The sequence below is a fragment of the Phocoena sinus genome, chromosome 11 (assembly GCF_008692025.1).
Source record: "Phocoena sinus isolate mPhoSin1 chromosome 11, mPhoSin1.pri, whole genome shotgun sequence".
In the NCBI taxonomy this organism is placed as follows: Eukaryota; Metazoa; Chordata; class Mammalia; order Artiodactyla; family Phocoenidae; genus Phocoena; species Phocoena sinus.
Window position 1 is genome coordinate 2,507,232 of NC_045773.1, and position 19,160 is coordinate 2,526,391.

The 19,160-nt window shown below is 60.3% G+C and overlaps 1 protein-coding gene across 1 annotated transcript in view; it reads right to left on the minus strand.

The window, feature by feature from the left end:
* Positions 1–2,948: 2,948 nt before the first annotated feature.
* NUP210 (nucleoporin 210) overlaps positions 2,949–19,160 on the minus strand; it is a 101,207-nt gene continuing 84,995 nt past the window's right edge. The window contains exons 30-40 of the mRNA XM_032647668.1: positions 17,780–17,954; positions 16,247–16,422; positions 14,086–14,306; positions 12,748–12,884; positions 10,177–10,300; positions 9,093–9,239; positions 7,231–7,481; positions 5,922–6,138; positions 5,617–5,712; positions 5,452–5,535; positions 2,949–4,274 (exon numbers count right to left, since the gene is read on the minus strand). Of these exons, the coding sequence (XP_032503559.1) occupies positions 4,174–4,274; positions 5,452–5,535; positions 5,617–5,712; positions 5,922–6,138; positions 7,231–7,481; positions 9,093–9,239; positions 10,177–10,300; positions 12,748–12,884; positions 14,086–14,306; positions 16,247–16,422; positions 17,780–17,954 (1,729 nt within the window). The 3' untranslated portion in view covers positions 2,949–4,173. The remainder of the gene's footprint in view (positions 4,275–5,451; positions 5,536–5,616; positions 5,713–5,921; positions 6,139–7,230; positions 7,482–9,092; positions 9,240–10,176; positions 10,301–12,747; positions 12,885–14,085; positions 14,307–16,246; positions 16,423–17,779; positions 17,955–19,160) is intronic.

Below are 19,160 nucleotides of genomic sequence, written 5' to 3' on the forward strand. Positions count from 1 at the left end.
AAACAAAATAATAGACAATCACCAAACGCACGGTGCCCGGCTTTGTTTTCTTCCTTTCTCTCTCTCTCTGAGATTGCTCACTTTATGTGATGTTGAAATTGTGGATCTAGACAGGATCCTTGAGAATTAATCATAGGGTGAAAGGCCCACGCCATTGACTAATGCGTCCTCATGACCTGTGTCACTGCTCTGGGGAGGCGGGGGTGGTGGTGGGGGACGACCTTGACTTTCAGGGCCGGGGCCTGATGTGCTACTCAGGGGTGGCCCCTGCTAGTCCCTTCCTGTCTCTGGGCCTCAATTTTCCCATCTGTATGATATATGATGAGGGAGTTGAATAAGAAAAAAGACAACCCATGATTGCTTTGCGTTAATGACCTTGACTCTTTTGTTAAATTTATTTATTTATTTAATGACCTTGACTCTTGACCCCTCCGTTCACATCTGTGGCTTTGCAGCTCCTCCCAGCCAAGGTAGACTATTCCTGAGCCTTGATTCTAGATTCAGACTCGTGACTGGTTTTGTTCAAGGGACTGGAGAGCACAGGCTAGCAGGCCCGTCCCAGCCCAGCCCCTGGGGGGCTGTGTGTTCCCTCCTGCCCTCTTGCTCCGGGTTGTCACCATAAGCAGGACGTGTCTCACCCAGCCCATTGGGGTGACAACAGGATGAGAGCAGCAGCCCGAGGGTGAGGTTGACTGGGCCCCTCCCAAGAGGGAGGAAACCGGGGCCTCTGAGGTGCTTGCCTGAGTGCCTGGCCCAGGCTCTGAGCACCAGGTGCCCTTCCAGCCGCTGCCAGGGCCACTGGAAAGCCCTGTCCAGCGGGATGGGCCAAAGGGGCAGCCCTGGGCAGGGCCCAGGAGAAAACAGACTGAAGGTAAGGGGCCACAAGGCTGCAACCATGTCAATCGGGCTCTGTGACAAGTGGCAGAAACCTACCCTGAAGGGCTCAGCCAGAAGGGAATCCATGCCACGCTTTGTGTCAGTCACCTACTGCTGCAACGACACTGCCTAACAAACTGTCCCCAAAGTCAGTGGTTTGTAACTACCATCATTTACTCTCAAGGTCACAAGTCTGCAGGTCAGTTGGTCTGGGATGGGCAGATTTGTCTCAGGTCCCTCTTAGATGTCTCTCCTCCTCCTGGGGCCAGCAGCTACCTGGGTTTCCTTGTTATTCTGTCAACTGCAGAAGGACAAGGAGGGTGAGAAGAAACTGGTGAGGCCTCTTTAAGCACAGGCTCTGAACTGACATGCGGTCACTTCCACCCACTTTCCGGTGGCCAAAGCAAGTCACGCGACCATGGCGCCCCCTCCATGGGGGGAATGCAATCAGCCTCTGTGGGGAGGCACTGGGAGGCTGAGGGCTGGGATGAGCACGCAGCCCACCTACCACCACTTCCCCCGGAGCCACGTGGGGTGGCAGGCAGGCCAGATGCAGACAGGGGGAACACTGCAGCGCAGGGAGGGAACACAATTCCGCTCTAGCCCCAGAGGCGGGGCCTGCACCCCTGGCCACCTCATCTCTAAGCTCCATGTCTTTCCCACCCACCTGGATGCCCAGGTTCCGGGCTGTCTCATAGGTGGTATTTCAGACCTCGAGACGTAACATTTCCAGTATGCCCCCCACACCAACACAGACACAGAAAAACAGGGGGAGACAGAGAGAGACACACAGAGTTATTTTCTGGCCAAACTTAGGAATTCTGGAGGAAAAAAAAATCGATATGCAATACTGTAATTTTGGCGCTAAATGGTGCTAAAAGCATTTTCTGGCACCCTTTAGAGAGTGAAAGTTGCTTGGTTAGTTTGGGAACAGAAAGCTGAAGCACGTCACCGGGTTTTGTGAACGCCCTCGCCTCTGGCCGGGTCTGGTTGTTTCTAGCAGCACGTGCTTTAGGATGACAGAGACGTCTGGGGAGGAGAGAGCCCAAAACTCTTGCTCGCATGCCTGGGCGTCAGGGGACGCCGTCCCGGGTTGGGGTGCAGGCTGGACACGAGGACAGCCCAGTGACTCTGGTGGCGGTGGCCCGACCGTCCTCGCCAGGAAGAGCCCCACCGGGTCTGCTGAGCCGGCATTGATGGGACGGGAGGTGAACAGGGCACCCGTCCCTTCAGGGCACCGTTTCACCAGCTGCCTGGGACATAGCCGCTCTGCTCTGGCCCCAAATGTAGTCACGTGTTGGTTTCTAGCAGCACGGGGGGCTGCGAAATGTAAATTTTGCGTTGAAATTCTGGCTGCTCTTTGCCCAGCTCCGCGTCAGGGGCTCAGACTCCGAGGAGGCCGGCAAGTGATGTCCGGGACAGCTGGTCTCCACCAGCAGCACCTCTGGGTGGCCTGCGACCTTGGGTGGCTACCTGTCTCTAAGCCTCCGTTCCCACCCCTGTGACACGTGATGCCAGGCCCTGCCCCACGGCGCACTCAGGATGACCCCGCACGAGCGCCCCGTGAAGGCCGCAGGCAGGGCCTGGGGCTGGGAGGGCCAACCCTGAGGGGCACAGGGTGAGGGGCCGGGGGACACAGAGGAGGGGCTGCCAGCAAGGCAGGGCCAGTTAACTAATGGGGCCGGTGTCCGGCTGTGACCAGGGGAGATGGTCTCAGGGGTGGGGTGGTGGAGCCAGAGCTGCAGAGAGAAGGGGACGGCTGGAGAGGGAGGGGAGCCGAGAGGCCGTCTAGGTGACCCCAGTGATGTGTGGGCAGGGCTGCCACGTCCTCCGACAGGGAAGGCCTGTCTGGGGGCCTTGAGCAGGCAGCTGTGGGCAGACACTACGGCACCCCGCCCTGGTGCCTGCCGGTCCCTCAGGGGTGGGAAGGAGGCTGGGCTGCAGAAGCTAGAGAAGAGAGGCTGGCAGGACACAGACCTGCTCCCCAAATGCACACCACGGCAAGCAATGTCACCAGGCCCGAGTCACTTCTGGGCAGGACGCATGTGATTCCGGCAATAATCACGCACATCTTAAGAAATTATAGAGCTTTATTAAATAAACCAAGTAGAAATGTGCCTATTTACATCCAAGTTGCCAGTCTGAGCTCAAGTAATATGCAAGGCACAATTCTTCCTGTCTCCAGCTTTAAAAAAATAAATCGCGTGGCCCAGTCCCAAAGGGCTGAGGTGGATTCACGTGTGCAGCTCGGGGTCCACGCCTGCCAGGCTCCGGGCCTTCCTGGGGGCGGCACGGCACCCCGGCCTCAGGAGGGGCCGCATCCTGGAGGTCTCGGCTGCTGTGTGGACGAGGGCTGGGAAGGAGGGCGTTTTCCGAGTCGCCCCCTCCCCGGCCCGTCCTGGGAGCTGCCCGGAGGGAGGCCGTCCCGAGGGGCGGCAGAGGCTCAGATCCGCGAGGTGCTTTGTACAGAGGGAGGGACAGAGAACATGGGTCTGTGCGTGGGCGGAACAGTGGAACACAAGGAGAGTCCCTGTCTCCAGGCCAAGGACATTTCCCAGCTCCGATTCTGAAGTCCCTGTGCTGATAGCGAAGCCAGGACAGGGAGGATGAGCTGGACCCCCCGGGGCCGAGTCCAAGTACACCGCTCGGGAAACAAAGCACCACAAAGGATGGCCATCCACTCACAGTGGCCCGAGGTGGGCAGGAGGCCCAGCTCCCAGCTCCCCGGCGTCTCGGGCGCCCCCGAGGCTGAGCCGGGCGCCCTGGCCCCGGTCCTGAGGCTCCTTGTGCACGGACGGGGCGGCCCCTGTCACTCGTGTCTGTTCGCTGCAATCATTTCCCAGCAGCAGCCCGACGAGGGGAAAAGTCCAGTTTCCATAGAGAGAAGAACCCACACAAGTAAAAAATCCAATAGAAAGTCCTTTCCCTGAGACCACTGCTATCACAGCATCTACAGACCTCTACTCCACAGACTCCCACCGGCTCCAGGTCCTGAGAAGGCAGCGATTTTAGAGACCAAGAAACTAAAAGCCGAAGTGTACATCGTCCCGAAACCCCAGACCACCAGGCTGAGGAAGGAGCCAAGGTCTTTGCCTTTGCAAGACTCTCAGTAGAAAACGACAACAAAAACCCCCAGACAACAAACTTAAACTCCTACTTATAAGAACAAGCTCGTGAGCGTGGCCTAAGCTACAGTTACAGGAAGAGGGGCGGCGGCGGCGGCCGGGCTTGCTCCAGGCTGGACCCAGCAGGCCCGGCCCTGGGGTGGTGGAGGCACGGGGGTCCTGGCCCTCCTGACTAGTGGGAGGGGTACACACGGCTCCACAGCCCCGAGGGAGGGCTGGCTCTGCGAGCAGGAAGCAGCGCGTTGAAAGGCGTTGGCGATGAGGCAGCAACATCTAGGGTGGGAAGAGAGCCCCGGTGAGCAAGGAGCCAAAGGGAGACCTCTACGTTCCTCACACCCCGCAGGGCCTACGCCAGACAACGGCTCCGAGGGGCTGCTGCCCAGCTACGCCCCCGGCTCCCGGGCCAGCGCACGAGGCCCACAGGGGCCTGCTGAGCTGCGCACGCAGAGGCCTGGACCGTGACCCTGACCTCCTGGCGCGCACAGCCTGCCAGGTCCCAGGATCCCACGGCCACGTCCCATCCACAGGACACACGGGGAGCGGGCCCGTCCATCTGGGCAGAGAAAGCTGCACAAACAGACTCCAACGTGTGCGAAGGGTCTGGAGTGCCCAGGAGGCAACGCGAGGCCCCCAGCGTGGCTCCAACAAACCGGGGAGGGGTGTGCTGGGGGACGCAGTTAGCAAGGCGAGCGCCCACTGCAAGCACAGCTGCATGGGGAATCGGAGTTGACGTGGGGAAGCGAGCTGCTGGGCAGTCCACGGCTTTCCCTGGGGTCGCGGGCCTGAGAGAAGGCTGTGATTCTAGGGGTCCAGGATGCATGTAGGATCTTGTTACCCCAGGAACACCAACCTATATACACAGTTGTGTCCTCTTTCAAACAACTCACGGAGCCCTTGAAGCCAGGCCATGGCCCCATAGGTCAGCAGACACCCCCTCAAGGATTCCTTGTGGAGGGGAGAGAACCCTTGAATGGGAATCCGGAGACACAGGGATGCCACGGACAGCGGTGCAGGTTGGGTACTGCACAGCCTCAGGGGACACCACTCACAGAGAGAGGAGACCCTGGGGTGTGCAGGGTCACCAGCGCTTCAGGACCACCAGAGGCGGGGGCACCGCTAACAGGAACGAGTCCAGTGATTCTTCTCCATCCGAGAAACACCTCATCGGGACCCCCAGAACCCTCCCCTCTGAGTCAGCCTGTCCAGCCCCAGCTGAGAGCCCTTCGCGGTAGCCCCAGCGGGTGGGACCCCGGCCCCACACGCCCACCCGCAGAGACAGGGCTCCCTGGCCCCAGCCCCTCCGGGACCAGCATCCGCCAGCTCCCGTTCCCCCACCAGCTCGCAGGCCTCCTCTGGGCCTCACAGCCCAGCTGCAGCTCATGCCCAGGGCCAGGCCTTCTGAGACCTGGGGATCCTCCCCCGCCGCCCGCTCCTCGGGGTGGCTACTCACAGTGCGGGCTGTGCCGAGGGCTGGCTCGCGGGGAGAGGGCCGGTGGTGTGCTGGGCTCCCGGGGTGTGCAGACCGCGTGGTAGGCTGCGAGACGCACGGGTGGTTAGAGTGGGGGTGGGGATGGGGGAGCAATCGGGGGGTGGGGGCACGGCACGCCCGCCTCACCTATGATCGTGACCGCGGTCGCGGCCAGCAGGGCAAACAGCGTGAAGAACATGACCTGGTAGGAGTCCAGGATGTGCTGGAAGAGGCCGGCGCCGTCTGTGGTCCAAGGAAAGAGAGTTACCGAACCGTGTGCGGAGCCCCTCACGTCGTGTGCGTGCTCAGAGGGTGAGGGGCCCCGGGTGAGAGACACATTCTGCATTTCTGCTCCTGCAGCCTTCAGACTCCCGGTTCCACTCCCACCTGGACCACTCTGCCCGTCCCTTCTGCCAGGTCCCTCCCAGCGGGTGTCCCGTCCCGTAACTCACGAGCACCAGGTCCCCGGCGATCCATCACGAAGGCCACGGTGACGGGGATGGTGATGGCCTGGTTAGTGGTGGGGCTGGAGAAGGTCAGGGTGGTGGACAGAGGCCCCTGGCTGCCGGCCGTGGGGTCCGAGATGCCGACTGTGTAGGTGACGAAGCTGGGCAGCCCCAGAGACTTCTCCTTCACGAAGGCCAGCACGGCCGGGGACCCTGACTTCACCTGGGAGAGACGTCAGGGCTGAGGGGCACACCCCACATCTGCCTGACACACGTGAGCTGCCCTCCTGGGCCCGTGGGCCGATGGCGCGGACCCTACCAGTTCCTGCTTCCCAGGCAGGTGAGGAGGCCTGGGCACTTCTGACAGGCGTGCAATCCGCAAACTCAGGGGAGCACGCTGTCTATGCTGGGGCATTTTTAGGGAAAGGACAAATCAATATCATGGAATTCTAATCAAGAGCTCCTTAAAAAAAACGCTGCACTGCGTGAGCGACCACCGAACTCCAGCTTCCCAAGGGAGCAGCCAGGAGTTCTGTCCATGGCCCGTGGCCAGCAGCCCAGCCTGGGGCCCAGCAGGAGCTCCACCACCAATAGCAACTTCATGCCTGTGTCACTGTGAGGACGTTCAGCTATGTTTGCCGCAGTGAGACCAGAGAAGGAGCCGGCGGAGACACCAGCGAGCCCTTCGCACATCACCCCAACCTCCTCCCGGCCTGCCGGGATGCAGGACCGGTGTCCTGCACCGCCACTCAACGGAGGGGGAAACCCAGGCCCAGAGATGGGGACATCATCGTCCCCAGGTGTGCGGCATCAGTGGATCAGTGATAGGTCAGAGGTTAGAGCTTTTCCTCCTGCCCCTCGTCAGCGTGTCCCCCCGTCCCGAATTCATTCATGGACACGGGACACGTTCGCTGAGCAGATGTCACGTGTCAGGCGGGCCCTGCACTCAGCGTCTCCCCACGTAGGTCACTTCCAGCCGGGGAAGACCGGGGGCAATCACAACCATTCACACGATTCTACGGGACGACAGACAGCGGCAGTGCTATGGGGAAAAGGGTCAAGGGACTTAATTTTTAAAATGTTCTAGTTTTTTTAATTTTGTGCCACGCAGCTTGCAGGACCTCAGTTCCCTGACCAGGGACTGAACGAGTGCCCTCAGCAGTGAAAGTGCGGAGTCCTGACCACTGGACCACCGGGGAATTCCCTTACAACTTTTAATTTTAATGAGAGGTGGTCCAGGATCGCCACACCCCAGCTGGTCCTCCCTGCCTCTTGGTCCCTCTGAGGCCTTGGCTCCTGCCTGGTCACCACTCACCTCCAGGTTCTCCAGAACTTCCATGGCACCAAAGACCTTGACCTCGGAGCTGGTGTAGTGGTTGCTCAAAAGGATTTCAGCCTGGTCAGTGTAAAGCCCTGGGCTAAAGGGCACCTCGGCCCCGACCTGCTCTCCGGAGAAGTGGCTGCCTGGGAGAGAGGGAGTGACCAGCAGTGCTGTCCTCTTCAGGCTCAGGTGCTTCAGCTGCCTGTCCGTAAGCCTGAGCATAGTCACCGAGCAGAGGTACCGGCCTGTGGAGACAAGGGCGTTATTCCACCTCGTCTCCTCTCCACCTAGGCCCTGATGCTAACCCTGCTCCCTGGAGGACTCCTACCCACCCTGCAGAGCCCGGGTGAGGCATGCCCTCCTCCCGGGGCCTCCTGGGAAGTCCCTCTTCAGTGCCCCCCTCCCTTTGGACACCCTTTCTGTGACCAGCTCTCCCCCTCTCTGTCTCAGAATCCTCTGCTCATGGATTCCCCTGGGGCAGGAATGCCTGCTCCAGCTCTGCATTTCAGGGCCCGGCCAGTCTGGCTCAGAACAGGGGTGAGGGAATGGTGAACAGATACCACGACCCAACACTGGCCGTACGTGAGTGGGGCTGGGCCCCAGTACTGCTGACGCCCCAGGTGCGGCAGGAAGTTCTGTGGAGGCCTGATTGGGACTATTCAGGGTCCATGCCTGACCCACAGTGGGTAAAAGAGCTGAATGAACACTGTTGAGTGGTGCCTTGGAAAGCTCCAGATCCAGGAATCAGGATACCTGGGTTGGGGTCCCTCCTGTGCTCCCACCAGCCAGGCGCCTCTAGGTGAGTCCCTTCCATTCCTCCTCTCTCCCCACCACCAGCCAGGAGGCCCCAGGTGAGTCGGCTTCCTTGCTGACTCTGTTTCCCTTGTCAAGCGGGGGTGACACCGCACCCCTCGTGGGGCTGTGCTGGTGAATCCACGGGGCCCGGGACCACCAAGTGCCTACTGTGTGCTAAGCCCCAAGCTCAGGTCTTGTACACAGTGTGCCCTCCGGATACGTCGCCTGTATCCCACACAGCAGCCGGGGCGCCGAGGACGCTCTCGCGCTGCTGCCAGCGGGACAGAGACGCAGAGTGAACCAGGGAGAGGAGGGCCTCGCCTGGCCCCTGGGAGCTGCAGGCCGGTGGCAGCGGATTCTTAGAAAGAACTGAGCGACGTGTCAAGTGGTCATCCCCAGCCCCTCTCACGACAACACTGACAGTCTCGTTGCACGAGCACGGGACTCAGCGTCTCGGCACGTGCACAAGCTGGGCACGGTGCAAGCCCATCCCAGGGCCTGTCCTGAGTGCTCACGGCATCCGGTGAGGGGGGGCCCTCCTCTTAGTGACCTGGTGACACTCGGGTCACTCCACGCGGCCAGCACGCCGCTCCAGCCCGTGGTGCCGGCTGCCAGTTCCACGGCTCTGGTTACCAGTTCCGTGGAGCAGTTACACTCCACAGACGCCCATGCCCTCAACTGCCGGTTGAATAAAGTCCCTTCCATCCCTCTCAGAGCCCCGTCATGCCAGCAGAGCAGGGCACCACCCTTCCCTTTTCACGAGGGAAGCAGCCTCCTCGCCTGCAGGCCCTGAGGCCATAAGAGCAGGAAAGGCCTGGAACCAGGTTCCCAACTCTGAACCGAGTCCTTTCCGCCAGCTGTAGGTGGCTGCTGAGAGCAGCTGGGAATGCCAACCCCTCCCGGCGGCTGCAGGGAACCAGAGGCCGGGGTGACAGCATCGGTCCCCAGGCTGGGCTCCTGACGGATACCGCCCCCCGGACAGACGGCCATCGCGGGCCAAATGAACCGCAGGCGAACCTGCCACGCAGGTCAGTGTTCACTACCAAACCCTGCAGACTCACCCAGGGCAGCGTCGAACTCCGGTTCTACGGTGAAAACCTCACGGGCTGGGAAGTCGAAGATGTCTTGTTTGAACTGTAGCTGGCAGCCGAGGAGGGATTCTGGGTGCAGGGCTGCGATGCTTTCCACCTGGCCGGGGGAGCACTCACCTGGAGACGGGAGGGGGTGAGAAGGCCGTGCACCCAGGCCCCCGAGGCCCCCACCTGCAGAGCCCCGGCACGAGGACATGAGAGCAGGCCACATGGAGGCCGGCCGGCCGGCCCGAGAACCGGACCTGTGCCCGCATTCCTCCTCATGAAGCTGCAGTTTATAAAAGCTGAGGACAAATTACTCTTTATGTGGGAATGGGGGGCATCCTGCAGCATGGGCGATTTCAGCGTTTTTTCAGAGCCCACATCCAGGGGCACGGCAGCGGGTCGAGCCCGCTAGTGCGTGTTGTCTGCTCCTGTCAGCAGGGAAAACGGGCGATTTATCCCTGGACATCAGGAGGGCACTAGTTCCCCACTAATACCCTGAGCATCGTTTGGGCAATGGCACAGTGCTGTCCACTTGCACTGGAGCAGGGAGAGAGGTGACCACGAGGCAGGAGAGGTGCATCAGAACCACGACAGTGGTATTGAATTCTACCAGTTAAGTGGTTTTTTAAAAACAGCCTGTATTGATGCATTTATTTCCGGCAGCTGCTGTCCAGGGCTGTCACAGGCAGGGGATGAGGTCGAACGTTCTATGCATGACTTGGGAGAGGTAATTACGAAAATCAAAATCGGTGGTGAGGCCTGCTAAGCCACATTTTCTGGGATGAATAGTGGCTTTCTCCACTTGGGTGCCCTTGGGCTGACGTTGCACCTCCAGCCCAGAAACAGGCAGTTTCGCAGCACTGGGCTTTCAGGAAGATCCCTTCACTGCCTGTGGAGGACTCGAATTTCTAAACAGCTGGAAGGGGTGGGCCAGCGGGGGTTAAATGCCCGCCTCGGAGTCAGCGAGTTTGAGTAGGAAAAGCAGCAAAACCCCATCAGAAGGGCCCGAGGCCCCTGGCCTCCTGGCCTGGCCGGGCCCACGCGGGACACACGACCCCTCACTCCTTACCTCTCAGGTTAGAGCTCCGGTCTCCCACAGTGACCATCACTTTGGAGGCCGCAACCTCCTGGAAGCTGGTCTGGACGGGGCGGGTGTACCGGGCCACGATCCTCTGAGGGACGCTGACCACTATCTGGGGGGGGGAAGCCAAGGCAGGCCCTTGAGAGCTGACCATGCAGGCCGAGCGCCTGGGACACAGGTACTGCCCTTCCCGCAGTACAGGGGACAGGACTGAGGCTCCGAGGCTACGTGAGCTGTTCAGACGGGGCAGAGCTGGACTAGACCCAGGCTGGCCTGACTCTCCCGGGAGCCGGCTGCCCCAGCAGCGGGGCAGGGTGACACCAGGCCTGAATGCAAGCAGCTGTCGGGGCGGGCTGCAGACTTTGGCTCCCCTGTCAGTTATGATCGCGTCTCTGCACATCAGTTGGGTTACTTAATCTTTCAGCAAAGAGAGAAGGATCCATTTTACTTCACTGCCATTTATTCACCATAAATCAGCCTGACCAAAATGCAGACCCACACGGCCCAGTGGTGGCAGCCGAGGCTCATCTCCCCAAGTTATCTCCCGGCTCACCCCTCCCATCTAACCACTGAGCACCTTCCTGAGGCAGGACGAGCCTTCCTAGGCCGGGTACCCCTTCCACACTCCTGCAGGGCCAACACTCCGCCCTGCAGGCCCAGCTGTGGGCCACCGCCTCCCGGTGGAAGGCCGTCTCCGGCTCTGGGCAGGCGCCGAGCACTTCCTGCCCCCCACGGGCCTGCTTCCACCAGCACGTGAGTCCCTCGAGAGCAGGGACGGGGTCTCACTCCTCCCCAAGCTCCCGCAGACCCCGCAGCCGTGGCCGATGCTGAGCTGGAGGGCCGGCCCCTCACCCTCCAGACTGATCGCAGTCACCTGCGCCCCTGCCCGGGTCCTTCCCGCTGCCCCCCCTCGCCTTCTCTGCTCCTGACTTCCGCTCTGCAGTCTCCTGCCCCGTCCTCCTCCACACCTGGCAGAGGGCCCCAAGCCTGGTCCCGCTCCCTCCTGCTCCGGTAGGCCCTGCGTGTTCCCGCCACCCCCAGGGCTTCAGACCCACGTCTGTGCTGCAGGCACCCCACCCTCCGCCGTCTCCAGCTTTGGGCCCCAGAGCTCCAGACGCGCCGGCCCAGCTGCGTCACCACCAGCCCCACCTGGAGGAGCTACGAACACCTCAAACTCCCCATCGTCCTCCCCCGACACTGGCGCCTCCTTCTGTGCTCCCCTCTCTGCAAAGGGCCATCTTCCCCCTCGTCGCCCCAGCCAGACCCGGAGACTCATCCCCAAGGCCTCCCTCTCCCAGGCCCCGCTTCCAAACGGTCACCAAGCTCTGATGACCCTCCCTCTGGAGTCTCTCCAAACCCACCCTTAGTTTTGGCCTCCCCAGGCGTGCCAGTGAGGGCCCATCCTCTGTCTCTCAGCTGCCACCCTGCAGCCATGCCCCCTCCCTCAGGCTCTTAGACTCAGCCAGGCACCAGGCAATCTTTCCAAACATACTTCTGATCTATATCACTCTTGCCTTTAAAAAATCTCTGATGAATCCCTACTGTGTCTGGCATCGGTTTCAACATCTTTACCCCGAACAGCAGCAGCAGCAGCTCATACCCACAGAGCACATGCTCTGTGCTGAGTACCATTCTAAGGGCTTCGCACACATTAATGATTCATTTAATCCACACAACAATGTTAGCCCCATTTTACCAGTAAGAAAACGGAGGCACAGAGAGGTCAAGTAACTTACCCAAAGTCACACAGCCTCCCAGTGGCCCAGCTGGGATTTGAACCCAGGCAGCCTGGCCCCCGAGCTTAACCACTGTTGTGATCTGATCGCAAAGCTAGCCTCCGCTCCCACACACCCCGGGTTCCAGCCCCAGGGCTGGCTCTCGAACCCTGCCCACCTTTCCCGTGCGGTGCCCTCCTCTGCCAGCTCCCCCAGCCCTGCCCGACCACCCTCCGGGGCTGCTTGGGGGTGGGGGGGGGTACTGCTTTATTCGTCTCAAGGTGCCTCTATCTGCAGTGGGCTCGCCCGGACTGCAGGGTCGCAGCACTAAACACACCCGCTATTAAGTTAAACTGCGAGATTCCACAGGGCACACGCTGCTCTAAAAATGAGACGCGTGGAACGCAGCCAGACTGCTCATCGATTCATTCTCGGCTGGAGATAAACAGAAGAGAGAGCGGTTCTGTTCACCTCCAGAAAGACTCAAAAGGTGACTTGCTGGGGGAGTTTAACTTTGCCGGTGATGCCAAATCGCTAAGCGGGACCACCTACGGCCGCGACTCCCGGGGTACGCCCACGCAGACAATCCTGCCCCCAGGGCTCAGCCGAAGCACGTGGGCGCGGGGATCACCCCCCAGGAGGCCGCCTCTGTCCTCCCACCACTGTGGACTAGGGAGCCGGCAGCCTGGGAGGGGGAACCTGCCGCCTCCAGGCTCACGAATCCCCATCTGCCTGCCTCCTGAGGTGCCGCACCTTCCTTCTTCCTAACAAACGGGAATCAGTCAGTACGGAATCTGAGAGTTCCACCCCGAAAGGCTCGGCCACGTGGGCCCCAAAGCCCCACCTCCTTGTAGGTCTTCAGGTGCCCGGCGAGCTCGTAGTAAACGGTCACAGATCCCGCTTCCCGGGCCACGGCCACGCCCGTCTTGGGGTCGACGTGGAGGATGCTGCGGGCTGATGAGCTCCAGGTCCCGGAGATGCCTGGGAGGGGAAGCTGCACATGAGCCCTCTTTCCCATGACTGACACTCCAGCCACTGCGTCTCACCTGGGTCACCTGGGCAGTGTCCTCGCTGCCCCCAGCCCCACGCTCCACTGTCCCACCGCTCGGCTCCTGTCTGCGACCACAGTGCCTCCCTGCTGGGAATCTCTTGGTCATTTCCCACCCTGGGGTAACCCGGGCGCTGGCCCCCCAGGGCCGGCCCACTGCATGCCTCCCCACTGCACCGCCCCCGCCCGCCAACCCTGTTCAGCAATCCCGTTTGAACAAACAAGGTGGTGGCAGACTCTGAGCTGTCACTAGACTGCGGTCCTCAGTGAAGAGCCGATCTCGTCACGTGATAAACGCAAAGAAAGGATTCAACAACCACATTCTATTTGTGGCAAATAATACGTGCTTTTCTTTAAAGGCAGCGTGTAACTTCCTTCTACAATGAGTTTAATTAGCTTTAAAACAAGGGAGCCAATTAGGAAAAAATTAAGTAAATGATTGCACGTGTGGCTCGTGGATGCACGGCTGGTGCGGACAGTCGCCCCACCGCTTTGCGGCTTCCTTGGCTGAGGTTCCCTCCTAGAGGCACCTGCCCATGCAGCAGCCCCGCCAAGAAGCTCAACACCGAACAGTCAGGGACTTCCCTGGTGGTCCAGCAGTTAAGGCACCGCACTTCCAGTGCAGGGGGCGAGGGACCAGGGCAACTATGATCCCACATGCCGTGCGGCGCGGCCGAAACCACAACCGAACAAAACACCTAACAGTCAGCTCCTCGGCTGCACCGGCCACGTTTCCAAGGTCCCGTGGCTCGTGACTATGGGGGTGGACGGTTTCCATAAGGGTGGAAAACCCCTACAGCGGGGGGGGGGGGGGGGGCAAGCTTCTCTGTAGAGGGCCAGATTGTAAGTCTTTGGGGCTGTGTGGGCCCGAGGGTCTCTGATGCCACCACTCGGGCCAGCAGATGCGGCGTGAAAACGGCCACTGATGACACGGAGACGCAGGGGTGTGGCCGAGCACCAACAAAAGCCTGCTGCGGAAGGAGACGGCAGGCTGGCTCTGGCCGGCGCAGCAGTTTTCCGACGCCCGCTCTAGAACATCACCAAGCTCCACGTGCACACCTGTCACAGCGGGCTGAGAGCCCCGTCCCACCTCCCAACCACAGAGATGGTTCCCTCGGCCAGAATCTCTCGTACCTTCCAGGCTGACCAGAACCGTGGCCAGACAGAGGACGTCCCCCACCACCACTGCTCCGGACAGCTCGGGGGAGATGGCCTGCAGGACAGGCAGCGGGACGAAGTCAGAGAGGCCGCCGTGTGCCGCGTCCCACGCTCTGAGCAGTGTCAGGCCCACGCTGACCGCGCGAACCACGCAGGTGTTGTTGGTGGCGCCCTTCCCGATCTGCACAAACTCGTCCCTGGGCACAGGAGACGTGGCTCTCAGTCTCGGGAGAGGCCCCAGCTCTGAGGGAGGAGCCAGCGAAGGGCCCCCGCACCCGCCCACTGCGCCCTGATGTCACCCGGGTGAAGGACTCGCAGGCCACACCGACCTGATTCACCCACCACCCGGGTGGGGCGGGGGGACCCCCAGCCCAGACAGGATGGCCAGCGTCACCATCCCCCCAGAGGAAAGTGATGTACCCTGTGGTCTCGTCCCTTCCCAGTAGGGAACCAGGACACTCGGGGAGGCACAGGCTGCCTTCTGCCGTGTTACTGGGACCAGTGACATCGCCCCTGCTCGCTACCTCATCTGCCGAGCGGGGCTGACAATGTACCCACGTCACAGGCTTGACGTGAGCCGCAAACCCGGTCAGCAGCTGGAAAGGGCTCAGGCCAGCAGCCGGCACATGGGCACACGGGGGGCACTCAGTGACGGCAGCCCCCGCGGGGCCGGAGGGACGGCTGGGCTGGGCAGGGGGAGGGTCAAGGTCTCTGCTCCATTGCCTCCCTGTCCACACCCCCGAGCCCTGACCGCTCTCTCGGAGATGGACGCTCCCCGCCACACAAGGCCCGAGTGACTTCTGCAGGGGAGCTGGACATGGGGCGCCGTTCCCTCCAGGGCAGCCTTCGCCCCAGACCGGCGGATGCCCTGCTGTGTGCAGAGAGCGCCACGGCATGCCAGAGGCCCTGGCGACCACAGCCTCAGTTGGTGGCCCCGGGGACTAGGCCACGTTCTCCACGTGAAAGGTGTGGACACAGCAGCCTGGAAGGGTGACCCGCCCAAGCTCACGGGCCCCATAAAGGGCCGAGTCCGGCTTGAACAGGGCCCAACTCCAAACCCTGCTCTCCCAGGGCCCGGCCCTGGAGACGGGGCCACAGGGGACACATCTGCTCCAGGGCCCATGGGAAGCCCACGGTGCAATGGTCACCAACACCGGGACGTGAGCTTCTGCGCCCAGAGAAGACTCTCTGGAGCGCTCCTCCTTCCTCCTAGGTCTGGAGCTCCTCCCTCCCGCTCTTAGCTTGGTCTGCGTCCCCCAGGACAACGGTTCCTAACCTTTAGAATCACCTGAAGGCCTCGTTACAGCCCAGATTGTTGGGCCCTGAGAATGTGCATTTCTGAGTGTCCCAGGCGGTGGTAATGATGCTGGTCTGGGGACCACACTTTGAGAACCGCTGCTCCAGTAGACTCAGACATGGGGGCAGGTCTAGCCTGAGGCCACAGCTCTCTTTCCTGGAGACCACCCCCTCTCTCCTCACATTAGGCCTGAGGCTGCATTTGTATTTCAGAAGCACCAGCCAAAAACAACTGCCCTTGGAGCCCAATGGGACCTGGTATCCAAACCCCACTTCCTGGCTGTGTGGCCCTGGACAAGTGGCTTGACCTCTCTGGGCCTCTACAAACGGGTGACAGCGAGGAGTCGGCGAGACGGCACGCAGAAGGGCCTGAGCGTTGGAAAGTGTGTGTCTTCTCTGACCAGCTTTTGTAGCAGGTATAACTGGTGCTCTGCATCCACTGACCACAGGGCCAGCCCAGCGACCAGGGCTGTATGCATCTCCCCTGCAGCCCAGCCTTCACGGCTGCACAAAATCTTACTACAGACCTTCCAACCACAAACCCCAACATCTGGGTTTTGCTTCCTGCCCATTGGGGCACCTCTGCTGAATGACTGCGTGCCTTCCGGTAATACAGACTCTCGGCCACGCCTCCCCTTGCTCCTGATGCCTGGCTGAGCCCGGTGCTTCCCCCGTGGCCCTGCGAGCAAGGCGCACCCCCTGCTCTTGGGAACCGTGAGTAACAAACTCTCCTCTCAGGGGCGCTGGCCTCTCCGCGTGGCCATCAGTCACCTGCGTGAATCAGATCTGGGTCTGATCGAGACGTGACTTCATGTGGGGAACGAGGGGGGCCCACCCCTACCTGTTAGTTGCAAAGTTGAGGACAGAGTTGTGAGCGTGGAAGATGTCTCCCGAGTTGTCGTGGAAGTGGACGGTGAAAGTCACGGTCACTCCCAGGGGCAGGGCTGCCAGAGCCTCCTTGTTCTGGGTGTGCAGGGCGGGGCTCATGGAGATCCTCAGGTAGGAAACAGGGGACACCTGGGGACAGTGAGCAAATGCAGTGACAACTGCGCCAGGAACACCTCTCTGAAGAGCCCCCTCCCGAGAACGGACGCCTGCCCCTAGCCAGTCCCCATCTCAGGAGGCATGGGGGCTGGACCGACTTGGGGTCATGGAAAGAGCGGCTCAGCCCGCGACGGTGGCCCCCTCCTTGCATGACGGCCGGCCTCGCGCTCAGGAAACCCAACCCACAAGAGTCAAAAGCCATGGCTGTGACAAATTACATCATTATTCATGTTGCAAAAATATCCTCTGGGCTTTGACTGCTCAGCTTCTTTGGAGGACCTGGCTCCAGGCATTTAAACTAGAAACAATGCCCGCTCGGACTGCGGGGGCAGCATTGCCTGGAGGCCTCCGTACGCTACAGAGCTGCCAGGAACAGACGCCCCAGTTAAAGGGGAGACGGGAAAAGGAGGGGATGATGGGTTTCGGGAACCCTAGACAGCAAGCTCTTTAGACAGCAGACTTGGTTCTCTGACTCCAGGTAAAATCCATCCTGGTCGAAAAGCCAGCCCCCAAAAAGCCCAGTTTCTTTGACGAAGATCAGTGGTGCAGTGACCGGCACACAGCTGGGGCTCAAAACTATCTGTTGACACAGGATGGGTGGTCAGTCACTTTCACTTACTCAAAAACTAGGGTGGACGGTTCCCTGCTAGACACCCATCTTGAAACAAAAAGATGTTAGGAAGGAAATAGACCCACGACCCAAGCAAAATCTAAATATTACAGTGGTCGTGTATTTTCTCTGTCACTGAGGATCAGTTGTGCAAAGAAAACTCTGCTCAGGATAAACCCCGGACCCAACCCAGGGACGCCCAAGGAGAAAGTCCTGTCTCTGAGGAGCACAGAACGGCAAGGGGACACGGGAGCGCTGGCTGGGACTGGAGGACACCAACCGGGGCCAGGCCGACGTGGGCTAGAACCCAGAGCCTGACTCTCAATTACCGTGTGACACTCTGAGTCTTGGTCTCCTTGCCTATAAGACGGGTCACCTCATCCTACGAGGTGCCGTCTGTAATGTAATGGTTTCTGGGTCAAGAGCCAGCACACACATTCAATGCTGACTGGTCAGGACACTGGAGTGCCAGTCCCAGAAAACCATGGGCCTCTCTGGGCCTCAGTTTCCCCATCTATGAGACGAGGTCATTGCCATCAATCATCTCCAAGGATCTTCGGCTCCGACATCCAGAAGATGCAGCTTCTCACCTAGGACCTTTAACAAACTCTTGCAGACAATCTCTTGGCTGGAAGGTGAGTATATTCACTTACACGCCTGCGAGGGGAAAGCAGTACTGCTGATTTTATTACTCCAAAAAGGAGGCGGACGTGAGCCTACCTTGACAGCCACGATGATGGTCTGGTTGGCCCCAAAAGCCTCTTGGGCGGTCACTTCGACCGTGGATGTCCCGATCATGGACCCCGACACCAGGAAGCCTTTCTCATCAACGTGCACGATGGGAACCTTCTCAGGCCCGTCCAGGACATGATAGCTCAGAGAGGCGGCGCCATCCCTTCGGAAAACAAACCAGACCCGTGTTCACAGACAGCAGGAGTGTCACAGCAAGGGGCCCGGGGTTTGGGAGTCCCGCTGCTCCCGGGAGAAGAGGCCTAATCTCAGCCCCGCCGTGCACCAGGACGTTGTGCGCAGTCCGCTGCAGCTCATCAGTTGCCAACAGGAAACCTAATTTGTAAAACCAAGGGTTCCAAGGAGAGCGGCACCTGCCACGAGCCGGTCAGTGGGAGGGAAGGATGCGGGAGCTGAGGGTCCCCTCAGCAGCACAGGCACTTGCTGTCAAAGACCCTTCCACGGTAGACTGGCTTCAGTCTGCTGAAGTAAGGCAGCCTGGTGCAGCGGGAAGAGGATGGGGCTCTGAGCTGGTTGGAGCCCAAAGGCAGACCCGACAGCCCGCTGACAACGGTGCATCTTTAGGCACATGTGTCCCCTCTCTCGGCCTCGGCTTCCTCAACTGTGAAATGGGAGTTACGGCCTTGCCCTGTCCTATTTCCAAGGGCCAGTAACTGGATAAAAACGGGCCACTCGCTAAGAATGTGGTTTGGAAAACTACTGATAATATGCGCTGGGAAGAAGACAAATTATGCGGTATTTTATGCTCTTTTACATATTCATTGATGTTATAAGGAAAGAAAGGAAGGAAAAGCCTCCCAGGCCTGGCCCCGCTCACCCTCTCTCTGTGCCGCAGCCCCACAAACGCTCTGCAGATGACTTTAAGCAAATGTCATTGCTTCTGCCTCAAGTTTCTCCTCCCTCATCAACCCCAGCCTCTTAACCTCCTATGCATCCTTTAAGTCCCAGCTCCAGCATCTCCACTGGGGGCGTGCCTCCCCGGATCCTCGCGTGGAAGGCCTTCCTTTGGGCTGTGGCTTCAACAGTACCTTGTTTCATTACAGCCCTTCTCTCTCTACACTGCCCTCTTCCCCACCGGAATCCTCAAGGGCACGGCTGTCACCCACCTCTGACCTAGAGCCCTGCACGGAGCCGGGAGCTGACACTTTTGGCTGTGCATCCCCCACGTGTGTGTGTCTCTCCAGTGGTCCTTACAATGCCCAACTTTGCACCCGCAGTTCACACACAAGGCACCACTACCCAAAGCATTGTCTTAGAATGCCGGGCAGGAGGCAGGTTTGCAGGCAGGCTTCAAAACCCCGCTTCTCTGCGTTTGTGCACGTCCCCACCACCCAGCAGGGGCCGAGATCCA